Raw genomic sequence first — 15,297 nt, 5'->3', positions numbered from 1 at the left:
TGTCTAGTGAGCTATCATATTAAATAGGGAGGTCAGGAGTTCCCGTTGTGGCCCAGTGGTTAACAAATCCGACTAGGAACCATGAGGTTGTGGGTTCAATCCCTGGCCTTGCTCAGTGGGTTATGGATCCGGCATTGCCATGAGCTGTGGTGTAGGTTGCAGACGTGGCTCGGATCCCGCGTTGCTGTGGCTCTGGCGTAGGCCGGTGGCTACAGCTCCGATTTGACCCCTAGCCTGGGAACCTCCATATGCTGTGGGAGCGGCCCTAGAAAAGGCAAAAAGGCAATAAATAAATAAATAAGGTCAGAGAACAACTGAGTTGCAGCCTTGGATGAAGATTCTAGAAATTATTAGATTACAGCAAGTTTTATGGTTCCTTCCTCAGGGTTGCAACTTTATTGCAAACTCCCATCATCTTCTATTTGTACAAGTTTCTCACAAAGACTCCTTTTGGAATCTTGCATAGACTGGTCTGGGGTTAGACTGACAAGAGTATCTACACAAATCCTTTTTGGAATGGAAGGAAAGACCACCAGAAGTTCTAGTGTTGAGCAGGCACATCCCTGTAGAAAGTAGTGCAAACACACATGAAAGTTTCTGAGTATATACACTAAGTCTGTGGTGCTGCTTCTCATTTCCAACACGGATTAAAGTGAGATGTTTAAGTCATGAGATGGCCTGAGGGCTTGGTCTCTTGGGGAAAAGAGAAAACTCTATCGCTCCCTGCTTCTCATCCTAAGTCGTGGTTTAAAAAGTTCCTTGTATATTACCAGGCCCACATGAAACACATCTGGAAACAGCTGTGATGGGACTGACACAACTAGCAGTGTCATCTCTGGATAACAAGAAAAGGAAAATAGACTCATACCTCTGACCATAGTTTGATTTCGTCTAAAGCTGAGAGGAGCTATCAGGAAATGCACTGATTATGACTCTATATTTCTAATCCAAGACCAACCAATGCATTTGTACAATTAGTGTATATTACATAGTCCATATCATGTAATAAAACAATTCTATTTTTATTATGTTATATAATCAAAATTATGCACAAGCTATAATTAGTGTATGTGTATAATTTGGATAATTAAGCCTTTCATTGTTGAGCATGACAATGAAATTGTCATGACAATGAAATTCTTGTTAAATTTAAATGCAGTATGAAAATACATTTCAATTTGATAATGATGTACATTCAGTACAACTCTTCCTTGAAATGGTGATAAGTATTATTTTATTTTAATTTTAACACACTTTCTACATGCCAGGCATTATTATAAGCTGTTTGAAAAAAATATATGTATATATATTTTGTCTTTTTGTCATTTTTTTTAGGGCACACCCGTGGCATATGGAGCTTCCCAGGCTAGGGGTTGAATCAGAACTACGGCTACCAGCCAATGCCACAGCCACAGCAATGTGGGATCTGAGCCACGTCTACAACCTATACCACAGCTCATGGCAATGCAAGATCCTTAATTCACTGAGTGAGGCCAGAAATCAAACCTGCAACGTCATGGTTCCTAGTCAGATTTGTTTCCGCTGCACCATGATGGGAACTTCTGAAAATATTAACTTACCTAATCTTCCTAACAACATTGTGATGTAGACACTATCACCCTCATTTTACAGATGATCAAACTGAGGCATAGATAGGCCAAATAGCTTGCCTGAGATTACATAGCTGGTAAGTGGGAGGACTGGATGTGAACCTAGGCTTCAGAATCTAAGCTCTTTAGCTACGACACTTACTGTGGCAGAATATATTTTCTAAAGACTACTGCAACAGTATCTCCTATCCCACATGCACTTTTGCAATGTGACCTTGCCTACTTCCATCAAGAAGTGGAATCTATTTCGTGCATGTTACGATCGACTAGGACATGAGGTGGGTCGTCCTGCCTTGTCAGGGTACGATGGGTGGTGAGCTGTGGTGGTTGCAGATCGCTGGATCCAGTTGTGGCTCTGCGTAGCTTGCAGCTCGATCAATAGAAAAAAAAAAAAAAAAAAAAAAAAAAAAAAAAAAAAAAACAAAAAAAAAGAAGTGGAATCTATTTCTTCACCCCTTTGAACCTGGACAGGGTTGTGACTTCTTTGATCAATAGAATTCAGACAAAGAGATTCTGTGCCAGTTCCAAGCATAGCTCCTAAGTTCCTGAGAATTTTCATTTCCTGCCTCTTGCAAATCGACCACTCTGTAAGATGTGTCACTACTCAGAGAGCAATAAATGAGAAGCCCAAGCTGTGTGGAGAGGCTGAAGGATAAGATGCTGTTTGAGTGAAAAAGAGGCAGAGAGACAGAAACAGAGAGAGAATCACAGAGCGATAGATGGGTCAAGCAGGAATGAGCCCCCAAATACTGAGTGAAGAAGCTACTTTGGATGTGGTTGTGAATGTGTGCCTTAGCGGCCCCGCTGATGTCATGAGGATTAGCTGAGCCCACCTAAACCCTTCCAAAACTTATAATCCGCAGTACTGTGAGCAAAGTTTAGCTGCTAAGTATTAAGTTGGTTTGTTATACAGCAATAGGTAACCAAAACACGTCCCATATGTCAGGTACAGTGTATATACTATCTTATTTAATCATCAACCCCTCTAATATATTAATATGTGACTTGCCATATTAATATAACAGCTCAGTTGTAGAGCTAGTGGTCCAATCTGATGCCAGCACCAAGGCTTTTAACCACTATGCAACTGTGTCTCTAAACACACATAGCTTACCCACTACAAGTACAAACAAAAGTATGATTCATGAATTGCTAACTGTTACTTTCTTGTGGGGCATTGATGCTTAGTGTGATAAATGTATATATTATATAGTTTTTTTTTTTTTTTTTTTTTTTTTTTGTTTTTTTTCGGCTTGCATATGAGGTAGCTAGGTTGAATCGAGCTGTACCCCCCCCCCCCCGCATCCCCGCTCCCCCCCACCCCCCCATCGTCCCACGGCAACCCCCCCCTCCTATCGATCAACCACTGCCACTCCTCCATATATTATATAGTTTTGATCAATCGCTCAGTTTAATAAAAAGAGTTTATATCCCATCCATGTAAAAGTGATATCAGACTTAGTAGGTACCTTTTTATTGTCATCCAGAACAGTGTTCATATTTTCAATCCAAACAGCATCCACTGGCCCATCAAATATAATCCATTTGCGATCATCAGATAAAGAAGATGCTTGCTCCCGGAAAGTATTGGCGAGGACACCATCTGTCCATTCGTGGCTCACTTGATCGAAGCACCCATACAGCTGCCCCATGGTGATGGCCTTGGGGTTAATGATCTGGTACTCCACAGCAAATTCCTCCATCTGCTTGGCTGGGCAAGAAGGTCCAACACAAATTACAAAGGTTGTGGTTTGACCAGAACATTAGACAAGAGATAATGCCATCTCAAAGTCCAACCAACTTGTACCAATATGCCATCCATGGATAGTCCTTATAAAAATCTATACTCAGTTCATATAAAAATTGGGATATCTGAATAGGCAATGTCTTAAATTACTAGGCTTTTACAGCCATTAGTTTCCTACCATATTGTCTTCTAAGGCTCATTTCAAAGAGGGCAAATGTGCCAGTCAGATATAAAGAAGTATGCCTGAGCCTAAAATAACTCAGGCAGTAAAGGAGAGCCATGCTATATAATCAGGTCTCTTTATATTCCTGGCTGTCAAGGCTTGAACCTTGGCTTTGAGGAAATAGCAAACAGGTAAAAGATTCTGAGGAGTCCCCACTGTGGCACAGTAGGTTAAAGATCTGGCATTGTCTCTATGGCAGCTTGGATCGCTGCTGAGGCATGGGTTTGATGCCCAATCCAACATACTGTGTTAAGGATCTGGCATTGCTGCAGCTGTGATGTAAGCTGCAGCTGTGTCTCAGATTCAATCTGTGGCCCAGGAATTTCCATAGGCCCTGGGTATGTTCAAAAAAAAAAAAAAAGATTTTGAAAAATGATGGTTACTTCTCTTTTCTCTCTCTGAAGGCCTAGCTTATCCCTGAAACCTCCTTTTTAGCTGCTCAATAAGTGTCCCCTGAGAAATGGAGCGCCAGGACCCGACAGGAAAATATAGACTGAAGGATGGCACATTATATATATTTAATAACAGAAAATAACCAGAGTTTTACACAATTTTTCAAAGTAAGGAAAAACTGGAGTGCCTAAGCCGGGAACGAAATAAAAACTGTTTCTTCGTTTTTGTCTGTCGAGGCAAAGAAAACAGTGTATCCTCCTTTTCTCTCCATTTAGTTTCCTAAACTACATTCAATGCCAACATTTTTACTTAAGTTTGAAATGCTCAAATTAGTTATTAAGGCCAAATCAGTGCCCCAAACAAAACCCTCAAAAATGCAACAGGAATTCAATCATAATCAACAAATGTTATTAGAAAAAAATGTTAAAACGAAGCATATTGGATGGGATTATGTAAACCAGGCATAGCAAGGCACCTGCTTTGCAAAACCATGGGCTTATGTTTAATAAAAGAAAAAGCCCCCAAACTGTTTCTCTGGCAATAAATGTAGGTTTATTTGTTGAGTAGATACACCATGCTAGGTTATTTACATGCATAATCTCATTTAATTATCACAACATGTCATTTTACAGCTGGGAAAACAGAAGCAAAGAGAGGTTTAGTCATTTGCCCAAGATTTGGGTCTGATTTAAAAAGTCTGAGGTTTGGAGTTCCCATCGTGGCACAGTGGAAATGAATCTGACTAGTATCCATGAAGATGCGGGTTTGATCCCTGGCCTCGCTCAGGGGGTGGGGATCCAGCATTGCCGTTAGCTATGTTATAGGTTGCAGACGTGGCTCGGATCCTGCGTTGCTATAGCTGTGGTGCAGGCCGGCAGCTGTAGCTCTGATTCGACTCCAAGCCTGAGAAATTCCATATGCCGAAGGTGTGGCCCTGAAAAGAAAAAAAAAAAAAAAAGTCTGAGGTTTTATCGACTGCATTAAATGGAAGGAAGGGAGGGAGAGAGGGATGAGAAAAAGGGGATGGGAGGGAGGAATAAAAGGGAAAGGGGAGGGAAAGAAAGAGAAAGGAAGATGGGATGGAAAGAAAGAGAAAGGAAAAGAAAAGAAATCATGCAATGATCTGCTTTTAGAACAGTTTTGTTTAGGCCAGTGGCAGAAGTTTCTCTCCCACTGGGAAATCTTTGCAAAAGCCACTATTCAGCCTTTGAGACAATTCCCCCAGTCTTAATGATGAACACAAAATCCCCCGTTAGAAGCTCTCCTCCTCCTCCTCTTTATTTTCTGCCTGCAGATCTCAGTGTGCCATGCTTTATTTTTGGCTCTTACATCTTCATCCAGGGATGGCAAAGCTAATAGACTGGCATCATCTCCATGGAGCCAGTCAATGAGTGGGGAGGCCTTTCCTCCCGGGAAGCCAGGAATGTGAGCTTTACCTTTGTGTAGATCATCCAGAGCTGAAGCCAACACTTTATAAGCACAAGTCTTGCCACCCATGGGGTCTCCGACAATCATATAGCCATGTCTAACCAGCATCATCTCGTAGATCTGGGAGGAGACAGCATGCAAAAAGTTAATCATTGCAAACCTCCCAGAACTGCGAGTTAGAGTTTAATGAGTGAGAGCTCGAAAGCAATTTCCACAATAACTTCTATCTGTGATAAACTGAAGTTCTTTTGGATGAATAAGCTATATGTATGCATCTCAGATTATTTACGGGATGGAAACTATTATCTCCTTTGCACCTAATCTATGTGCTAAGCATCAAGAAAATTACCTAAGTTGGAGTTCCTGTTGTGGCCCAGTGGAAACAAATCTGACTAGTATCCATGAGGACACAGGTTTGATCCCTGGCCTTGCTCAGTGGGTTAAGGATCAGGTGTTGCCATGAGCTGTGGTGTAGGTCACAGACGTGGCTCAGATTTGGTGTTGCTGTGGCTCTGACGCAGGCCGGCGGTAACAGTTCCAATTAGACCCCTAGCCTGTGAACCTCCATATGCCGCAAGCGCAGCCCTAAAAAGACAAAAGACCAAAAAAACAAAAAAACAAAAAAACAGAAAGAAAGAAAATTACCCGTTATTTTATTTAATCCATGCAGGCATCAATAGCTATCTTTTGTTCTTTCTTTCTTTTTCTTTTTTTTTTTTGTCTTTTCAGGGCAGCACCCATGGCATATGGAGGTTCCCAGGCTAGGGGTCCAATCAGAGCTGTAGCTGCCAGCCTTTGCCACAGCCACAGCAATACCAGATCTGACTGAGCCAGTGTCTGTGACCTATACCACAGCTCATGGCCACGGCAGATCTTTAACCCACTGAGTGAAGCCAGGAATTGAACCTGTGTCCTCATGGGTCCTAGTCAGATTTGTTTCCACTGAGCCATAATGGGAACTCCCTTTAAATGTTCTTATTTGCATTTTTTTCTCTGCCTTTTTTTAAGGGCTACACCCATGGCATATGGAAGTTCCAAGGCTAGGGGTGGAATCAGAGCTACAGCTGTCAGCCTACACCACAGTCACAGCCAACTCAGGATTCAAGCTGCTTCTGGAATCTACACCACAGCTCATGGCAACAGTGGATCCTTAACCCACTGAACAAGGCCAGGGGTGGAACCTGTGTCCTCATGGATGCTAGTCAGATTCGTTTCCACTGAGCCATGACAGGGACTCCATCATTAACTACTTTCTAAGGGTGGGAACAGTGAGTCCAAGACAGGTTGATGAACTTGCTCAAGTTCGTCATGGTGGAAACAGGATTTGACCACAAGGTTCTCTGACTTCAATGCTATTTTACTTTTCATTACACCGTTTCCACTTGCTTTTAAAAAGGAAAAGGGAACAGTAGTCATTTTAGCAAATTGCATTTCTATTGAAAATTTCCTTTCTCAAGGTCTGCATGCTATTTTGACTTGTTTGGAATTCTCAATAGGTGAAAATGTATTTTCTAACCCAGGTCAATGCTGTAAAATATAAATGACCTTCTGTGTAATTTTAGCCCTTACCCTTGAGAATCAACAGCTAAATGAAAGCTCATTTTTTTAAAGTTTTCTAATTTGCTTTGTGACAAATGCTATGGTCATTTATATTAATGTGAAGTGTTTTCTCTCTCCTTCTAGACTATGAGTCAGCAAAAGGGAATACATGAAGCTTTTTATTTTAAAGATTAAGTTCTCATTATTTTTTACCTTGGACGTGAGTTACACAGAGAGTCTAAATGAGGACAATGGGGGTGGTTCAGGAAGGGACAAAAGTCAGTGAGCAAACATTTGTTAAGCACGTATTATGAGCCATATTCTGTGCTAGGTTCTCTAGACACAGCAGAGGACAAAATAACAAAATCTCTAACCAACAAGTAAGGTTTACATTCAAGTAGACCGGAAAGACATTTCAGATTGAATAAAGATAAGTGGAGCTGACTGTATTAGAAATGAGAAGAAGGAGTTCCCGTTGGGGCTCAGTGGTTATCGAATCCAACTAGGAACCATGAGGTTGCAGGTTCGATCCCTGGCCTTGCTCAGTGGGTTAAGGATCCAGCATTGCCATGAGCTGTGGTGTAGGTCACAGACGTGGCTCAGATCTGGCGTTGCTGTGGCTGTGGTGTAGGCCAGCGGCTACAGCTCCAATTAGACCCCTAGCCTGGGAATCTCCATATGCTGCCAGTGCAGCCCTAAAAAGACAAAAAAAGAAAAAGAAATAAATGAGAAAAAGGCACTTATGATTCAATAGCCTTCTGGCCTCCCCCTTCACACACCTTTAAATGGAGGTATCAATATACAAAAGGGAAGGTAGCTCCATGTGTCATGTTTTTGAAAATTGGGGCTAAGCTATATAAAAGTCCACCTATAGGTTGGCAAATTACTTTGAAATACATAAAGAAGTAATATACATGGGAGTTCCCGTCGTGGCGCAGTGGTTAACAAATCCGACTAGGAACCATGAGGTTGCGGGTTCGGTCCCTGCCCTTGCTCAGTGGGTTAACGATCCCGCGTTGCCGTGAGCTGTGGTGTAGGTTGCAGACGCGGCTCGGATCCCGCGTTGCTGTGGCTCTGGCGTAGGCCGGTGGCTACAGCTCCGATTCAACCCTTGGCCTGGGAACCTCCATATGCCGTGGGAGCGGCCCAAGAAATAGCAACAACAACAACAACAAAAGACAAAAGTCAAAAGACAAAAAAAAAAAAAAAAAAAAAAAAAAACCAGCACACTGGATGACACAGTAGGGAAAAAATGTTATACTTAACATAGGCAGTCTAATCTCAGAATCTGGAGACCTGGGTCCTACTTTGACTTTCAATTATAAATAACAGCATGAATTTGGGAAATGATGATGCTTCTAATGTTTGTGAAGATGGTGGGGTAGATAGTGATATAGTAATTGGATACTATACCTAGCACTTCACACACTTGTTATTTCAAAATTACTCTATGAAGAAGGTTTACCATCCATTTCACAGATGAGGAAGCTAGGGCTCAGAATGGTGAACTAACGTGCCTAAAATCTCACAGCTAAAGCTGATGGGGGTAAGGTTTGAAACTAGGTCTAGATGAATCCAAACTGTTTCTCCTCTCTGGATTCTCATGGGTTTTTTTTTTTTGTTTGTTTGTCTTTTTGTTTTGTTTGGTTTGCCATTTCTTGGGCCGCTCCTGCGGCATATGGAGATTCCCAGGCTAGGGGTCTAATCGGAGCCGTAGCCACCGGCCTACGCCAGAGCCACAGCAACGCGGGATCTGAGCCACGTCTGCAACCCACACCACAGCTCACGGCAATGAGCTTAACCCATTGAGCAAGGCCAGGGATCGAACCTACAACCTCATGGTTCCTAGTCGGATTCGTTAACCACTGAGCCACTACAGGAACTCCTGGATGCCTGTGTTCTTATGGAGCCAGGACCAGATGACATTTAAGGTCCCTTGAGGTCCTGTCCTGTGATTCTGTAGAAAATGTGCATTGGGGGCTTATTTTATTCAATTTACAGTTTTAGGTTAGTTTTACATAGAAAGTGATCCTAGGAAAGGATCCCTGAAATTTGCATGAAGTTCCTCTAAGGGTCTCCAGGGTCAAGACTCTGAAGACATTTCTCTCACCTACTGGTAATAGTACTATGATTTTCCTTGAGGAACCATCACTTGGTGGTTCAGCCCCCTGACTTGGGTGGCTCTGACTCTGTCTCTACTTCTGGCAGAGGTGGGGTGGTTACCTCTTACCTCTGTAATTGGCTCTGGGATGGTCATGTGACCTTATCCGTACCATTCGAAGCTAATCCTGAGATTTTCACCTGGGACCCTTGGAGAGTTGATGCTCTTTTTTCCTCTGGGCTTGAGCATGGGAATCTAAGCCTCAGGCTAGTGGGGGCCCATGGAAGGTGGGATTTTCATGCAGAGACAGGCAGAATCCAGAAATGAAGAGCTGATCCCTGATGATATGATCTAAACACCTGTATCCCACTATGTCTGAGGCCAACATATTTCTGGACTTGTCAAGTTAGGTAAGTGAGTAAGTTCCCTTTTGTTGACTAGGGCAGTTTGCATTGGATTTCTATCACTGGGAACCAAAAAGGCCTTGAGTAATTCTAGGCCCAATACCCCGGAAGGTTCTGTTTCATTCCTAAATTTAAAAAAGAAACTCCAAGGAAGATGATCATAGGAAAAATACTGGATGTGAAATGTCAACTCCTGGAAAAGAAAACCGAAGGCACAACAGATTAAGTGTCTTCATCTTTGCCTCTGTCTCTAATTGGGCACCTCTGAGGGCTGCAGTTCAGTTCCCACCTACCATTGTGCTTCCTGTTGAGTCATTTCCTGACCTCGACAAACAGTAAAACAGACACATTCCCACATGGGTACAGGGAACCAACCTGGATAATTTTTCCTATAAACCAGGGCACTGGCTGGAGTTTCATCTTTTTGATGTTCTCATTCAGCACTTCCATAAAAACTTCATAATCTGGCTTTGGAAGAACAACTCCAGGAAACAAATCTGATATAATTCCCTGTTAACCAAAATTCAAGATGTGAAAAGGATGAATTATCATACATTTCTCTAAAATAAGATCTACAGATAGTAGGAATCCTTGGAAAATTCCAAGCCTCACTTTTCCTGTACCAAAAAATCTATCCACAATTATAAGTTCCAACAATATCTGTTAAACATGATTTTCCTTCCCAATCATTTTAAAAGTTAGTAAATATTTAATCAGTCAATGCTGTTTTTCAGTCATCATACTAAGAATGAGCAAGACAGTCATGATTTCTATCTTTAAGAGCTTACAGCCTGGGGAGTTCTCATCGTGGCTCAGTGGTTAACGAACCCGACTAGCATCCATCAGGATGTGGGTTCAATCCCTGGCCTCGTTCAGTGGGTTAAGGATCCGGTGTTGCTGTGAACTGTGGTGTAGGTTGCAGACGTGGCTTGGATCCTGTGTAGCTGTAGCTGGGATTCAACCCCTAGCCTGGGAACCCCCATATGCTGCGGGTGCAGCCCTAAAAAGACAGAAAAGATAAAAATGAAAAAAAAGAGCTTACAGCCTGGGAGTTCCTTTGTGGTACAGCACGTTGAGGATTTGGTGTTGTCACTGCAGTGGCTTAGATTGTTGCTGTGGTATGGGTTTGATCCCAGGCCCAGGAACTTCCATGCCATGGGCAGAGCCAAAAAAAAAAAAAAAAAAAAAAGAGCTTACACCCTAGTAAGGAAGAAAGGAAGATAGGAATTAAAATAATTACAAAAGGAAAGTAATTACATTTGATAAAAATAACTACTCACACCCAATAGCAAATATTATCCTATCTTGAAACTATTTTTTATTAAAATCAGGAATGAGGGAGTTCCCGTTGTGGCGCAGTGGTTAACGAATCCGACTAGGAACCATGAGGTTGAGGGTTCGGTCCCTGCCCTTGCTCAATGGGTTAACGATCCGGCGTTGCCGTGAGCTGTGGTGTAGGTTGCAGATGCGGCTCGGATCCTGCGTTGCTGTGGCTCTGGCATAGGCTGGCAGCTACAGTTCCGATTAGACCCCTAGCCTGGGAACCTCCATATGCCGCGGAAGCGGCCCAAGAAATGGCAAAAAGACAAAAAAAAAAAAATTAGGAATGAGGGATATTGCTATTACCATCATTATTCAACATTTGGGGGAGGGTACCCAGTAATAGGGATGCTGATGCTGGCTAGAGAATGGAGAGAGTGTCAAGAGATGTGGAAGAGGATGTAGAGAGGATGCAAAAAAAAATATTTTTCTCATCTTCGGAAATAGGGTCTCAGGGCTTAGTCAAGGTCCCAAACCAAAGTCTACCTGAAATAGGGGGACATCTTGAGCCAAGAACTTGGCCAGGTTGACATCAAGCAAGGCCCGGAGCAGCAGGACACTCTCATTCTCCTCCGGATACTTGAGCTTCAGGTTGCCAGCAGCAGTCAGCACAGACTTGACAGCACGCATCCCATAGTCATAGTGATGCTGGGAGGAGAGCTGCTCTGAACACAGGCGGTAGGTTGCAACAATCTTCTGGGCAAGACTGAGAGGGCAAAGACATGGCTGCACACCCTCCAGAGAGGACCACATCCTGCTTAGCAGACATTCCCAACATGCTTGTGCCCTGTCCCTTCGGAAACCAGGTTTGCCCATGAACTTGATGGAGAAGCCCTGTCATTTGAAGGCATCTTCCTCAAGTTACCATCATGCTAAGGAAGCACCGTAACTCTTTTTCAAAGGTAGGATAAAAACCCAGCAAGCACATATATATGTATAACATGTACTATATATGAAGTTATATGTGCATATACCCTTAAGTGTATATATGAATGTATGTATGCAGCACACACATATTTGGGACGATTACATCAAAGTATTAACAATGTTAATCCCTGGAGAGTGGGACTAAGGGTCACTGAAGGGACACTCATTTTTGCACTTCTGTAAATGACAATTTGTTTCAATATCCATGCTTTACTTTTTTAATTTAAGAAAACCAATTCAAAATTTAATATACTCAGCATACACTACATGTATGTTCATGTGCAGTGCCATATCTGATTCTTCCTGGGCACACAGAGGGATCACATCTCCCACCCTCCCACACGGTTAGGGGTGGCCACACCACTGGGTTCCAGCCAGTGACATGTGAATGAAAGGGAAGTATTCAGCACTTGAAGGCTGGTCCATGAAAACCTCCTCCATGAGATCATCTGTGCTCATTTGTTGTAGTTGTGAGATAAAACTAAGTTGAGCAGTTCCCATCACGGCGCAGTGGTTAACCAATCTGACTAGGAACCATGAGGTTGCAGGTTCGATCCCTGGCCTTGCTCAGTGGGTTAAGGATCTGGCGTTGCTGTGAGCCGTGGTGTAGGTTGCAGACGCGGCTCGGATCCTGTGTTGCTGTGGCTGTGGCGTAGGCCGGCGTCTACAGCTCTGATTTGACCCCCAGCCTGGGAACCTCCATATGCCGTGGGAGCGGCCCAAGAAATGGCAAAAAGACAAAAAAAAGAAAAAAAAAAGAAAGAAAAAAAAAAGAAAAAAGTAAGTTGGGTCCCTTGGGGAAGAACAACCCTGATCACAAACACCCATTTTGATTTCCAGGGAGAGAAAATTAAACTTTTGTTATGCTAAGCCTTGGAATTTGGAGGTCAGGTTTACCGGAACTAATGTATTAATGATGCACCTCTCCTTGTGGGGCTCCTTTCTAGCAAGACTGATTTACATTAAAAGCAAAGACTTTGTGCTGCTCACCAACATCTAGCACAGGGCTGGGCATAAGCCAGGTAGCTCAGTGAAGATCTGCCCATCGAATAAGTAAATACATTGAACACACAAATCAATGTAACCCAGGTCTCCCATAGAAAAAATAAATTAAACCTCATATGACTGAGGTAGCCTCTTAGCTTAGGAAGGATGGCACTTCCACTGAGAATATCTATGGCCCTTTGCACTAAGAGCAAGGACCTCCAGGCCACAAAGACACTGAGAGTCTTGTAGAGATATCTGCAGTAATAAAAAAATCAATTGATTATGGCCAAGACAGTGTAAAAAGACAAATGTAAAATTTGAAATAGATCAGTAAAAGCTATTTTAATGGGACGAATGAATATTCACAACTCTGAGTGCGTGGAATAAAGACACTGATGCATATGTGTATCTGGGTCTTGAAAAACTGGGTAATACTTGAATGAGAGAAAACCAAGTTGATTAGAGTAAATCAGTGTTATATTGACAACATTGTTAATTCTAAGTTATATTAAAATTTCCTCTTCCGTCTTGAATAAGATTGTTTTTCAGTTTTGCCCTAAGCCATTTAGGAATGTGTGTGAGAGTGAGGGGTAGAGACAAGATGAGTGGTGCTTTCTTTACTAGAAGTCCGGGTGTATATAGAGAGTGGAGGCCCCTTCTTGGGAAGTTGGGCCATTTCCCAGTCAGGGATGAGGTCAGGACCCAAACTAGGCCTTTGGGCTTTCACATCAACTTGTGAATAAAAGCTCATTTCTCAAGTTTTCCCGTTTTTTTTTTTTCCCCAATGGGCAACTTACCTTGACTACACCCCACAAAACCTGCTCTGCCACTCTTGCTATAGAACCCACTGGAAAGCCAATATAACATACCTTCTTGAGTCCAGAAACCCCATAGAGTAGAGGGAGATTTCTCCAATAAGGGCATAGTCTGGCACCATCATGGCCACTGTCCGAAACAAGGCCTGGAAAAGAAACAGCTATTCAGAAACTAAACATGTACAGAGAGGGGAGGGGATTTAGATGGCAGAGGAGTAGGGCATGAAGCTCACCTCCTTCCCCACAAGTACGTCAAAAATACATCTACACGTGGAATGATTCACACAGAAAATTTACTGAACCCCTGCAAAAGGCCTCTAGATGCTGATAGAGCAGGAAAAACTCCATATAAACGAGTAGGACAAAAGAAAAAAGGAAGTGGGACAGGACCTGTGCCCCTCCCCCTAGGAGGGAGCTGGGAAAGAAGAAAAGTCCCTGCACCCTAGGAAGCACCCCAGCCAGTGGGGAGATCAGCCAGGACAGAGGAGGAACTTCAGAGTCTCAGAGGAGAACACAGCAATTAGTTTGTAACAGTTAAAGTAGAAACAGTCCTGCACCAATAGGCAGTGCTGTCAGCCTGCACTGCTCAGCCCAAGACAACCATCTGGGGGTATGCGGAGGGACTGTGAACTGAAACTTGGGCTTTGGAGATCAGACTTGGAGACAACTGGGCTGGCTGTGTGGGAAGAAACTGGGACTGGTGGCACAGAAACAGTCTGAAGGGACCATAGTCTAAGACAGCCATATTTGAAGGTGTTAAGCTATAGAAACCTGGACCCGCTGAGAGGGTGCGGGAAGGAAGGGTCAGGATCCACCATTACAGCCTTGTTCCCCGTGCAAGCTCTTAGGTGGCAGAACACTGTCTATACCAGCTCCAGGAGCAGCAGTGACTTCTGCCTGGCAATGGGGCGGTGGGGTGGGAGGTGTCACAGGAGCAGCGGTGGACATTGCCAGCTACAGGGAGCAGTTGTGTGAGCTGCCCGGCAATGAGAGGGGTCAGGAGAGCTGCTGCTGGTCCCTCTGCTCCAGGAGTGGTCCTGTGAATTGCTGCCACCTCCATCACAGACTCCATCCTTAGCAGCCACCTGGCTCCGGGAGAGGCAGCAAGCCACCGATGCTCCCAGCACATGCTCTGGGTGCATGTGAGCCACAACCACCAAGAATTTTAGGAACAGACCCCAGCTTCCACGTCTACACACCTGCTGTCAAGGGAACCACAAACACAGAAAGTTAGAAAATATGAGATGACAAAGAAATATGTTTCAGACAAAGGAATAAGGTAAACATACACAAAAACAGCTAAAGGAAGAGGATATAGGCAATCTACCTGAAAAAGAATTCAGAGTGATGGTAGGAAAGATGATCCAAGATCCCAGAAAAAGAATGGAAGCACAGACTGAGAAGTTACAAGAAATGTTTACCAGAGAGCTCGAAGATTTAAAGAACAAGCAAAGATGAATAACAATAACTGAAATGAAAAATACACTGGAAGGAATCAACAGCAGGATAATGGTCTCTGAGAGACCCTTGGGTACTTTCAAAAGTTTCTATATGGAAAAGAACACCCAGTATTTACATCCTCTGATGTTTACCTTGAGGTTATCTGGCAGCTCAGCTCTGCCAGCATACCCAGGGTTCATGGTGATGAAGACAGCACAGGTTGGGTTCAGAGAAAGCTCAGTGCCTTCAAAGATGAACATCTTTAGCTTCCGGATAATGGCCTGCTGAATGCTGAGAATCTGTTGAGCTACCACAGACAGCACTTCTACCTGGGGAGAATGACTGGCTGGTGAGAGCTCCTGC

General features: G+C 43.3%; 1 protein-coding gene across 1 annotated transcript in view; it reads right to left on the bottom strand.

Annotated features, from left to right (window-relative positions):
* The window catches only part of DNAH3 (dynein axonemal heavy chain 3), a 215,858-nt gene that overhangs the window by 122,638 nt on the left and 77,923 nt on the right, over positions 1-15,297 (bottom strand). Inside the window, 6 exon segments of the mRNA XM_021086503.1 lie at positions 3,080-3,321; positions 5,410-5,521; positions 9,821-9,955; positions 11,252-11,471; positions 13,549-13,640; positions 15,087-15,263. Coding sequence (XP_020942162.1) covers positions 3,080-3,321; positions 5,410-5,521; positions 9,821-9,955; positions 11,252-11,471; positions 13,549-13,640; positions 15,087-15,263 — 978 coding nt within the window.

Source organism: Sus scrofa, chromosome 3 (assembly GCF_000003025.6).
Source record: "Sus scrofa isolate TJ Tabasco breed Duroc chromosome 3, Sscrofa11.1, whole genome shotgun sequence".
Classification (NCBI taxonomy): Eukaryota; Metazoa; Chordata; class Mammalia; order Artiodactyla; family Suidae; genus Sus; species Sus scrofa.
Note: the sequence above shows the minus strand (reverse complement) of the source record. Positions and strands in the feature narration are given on the sequence as shown.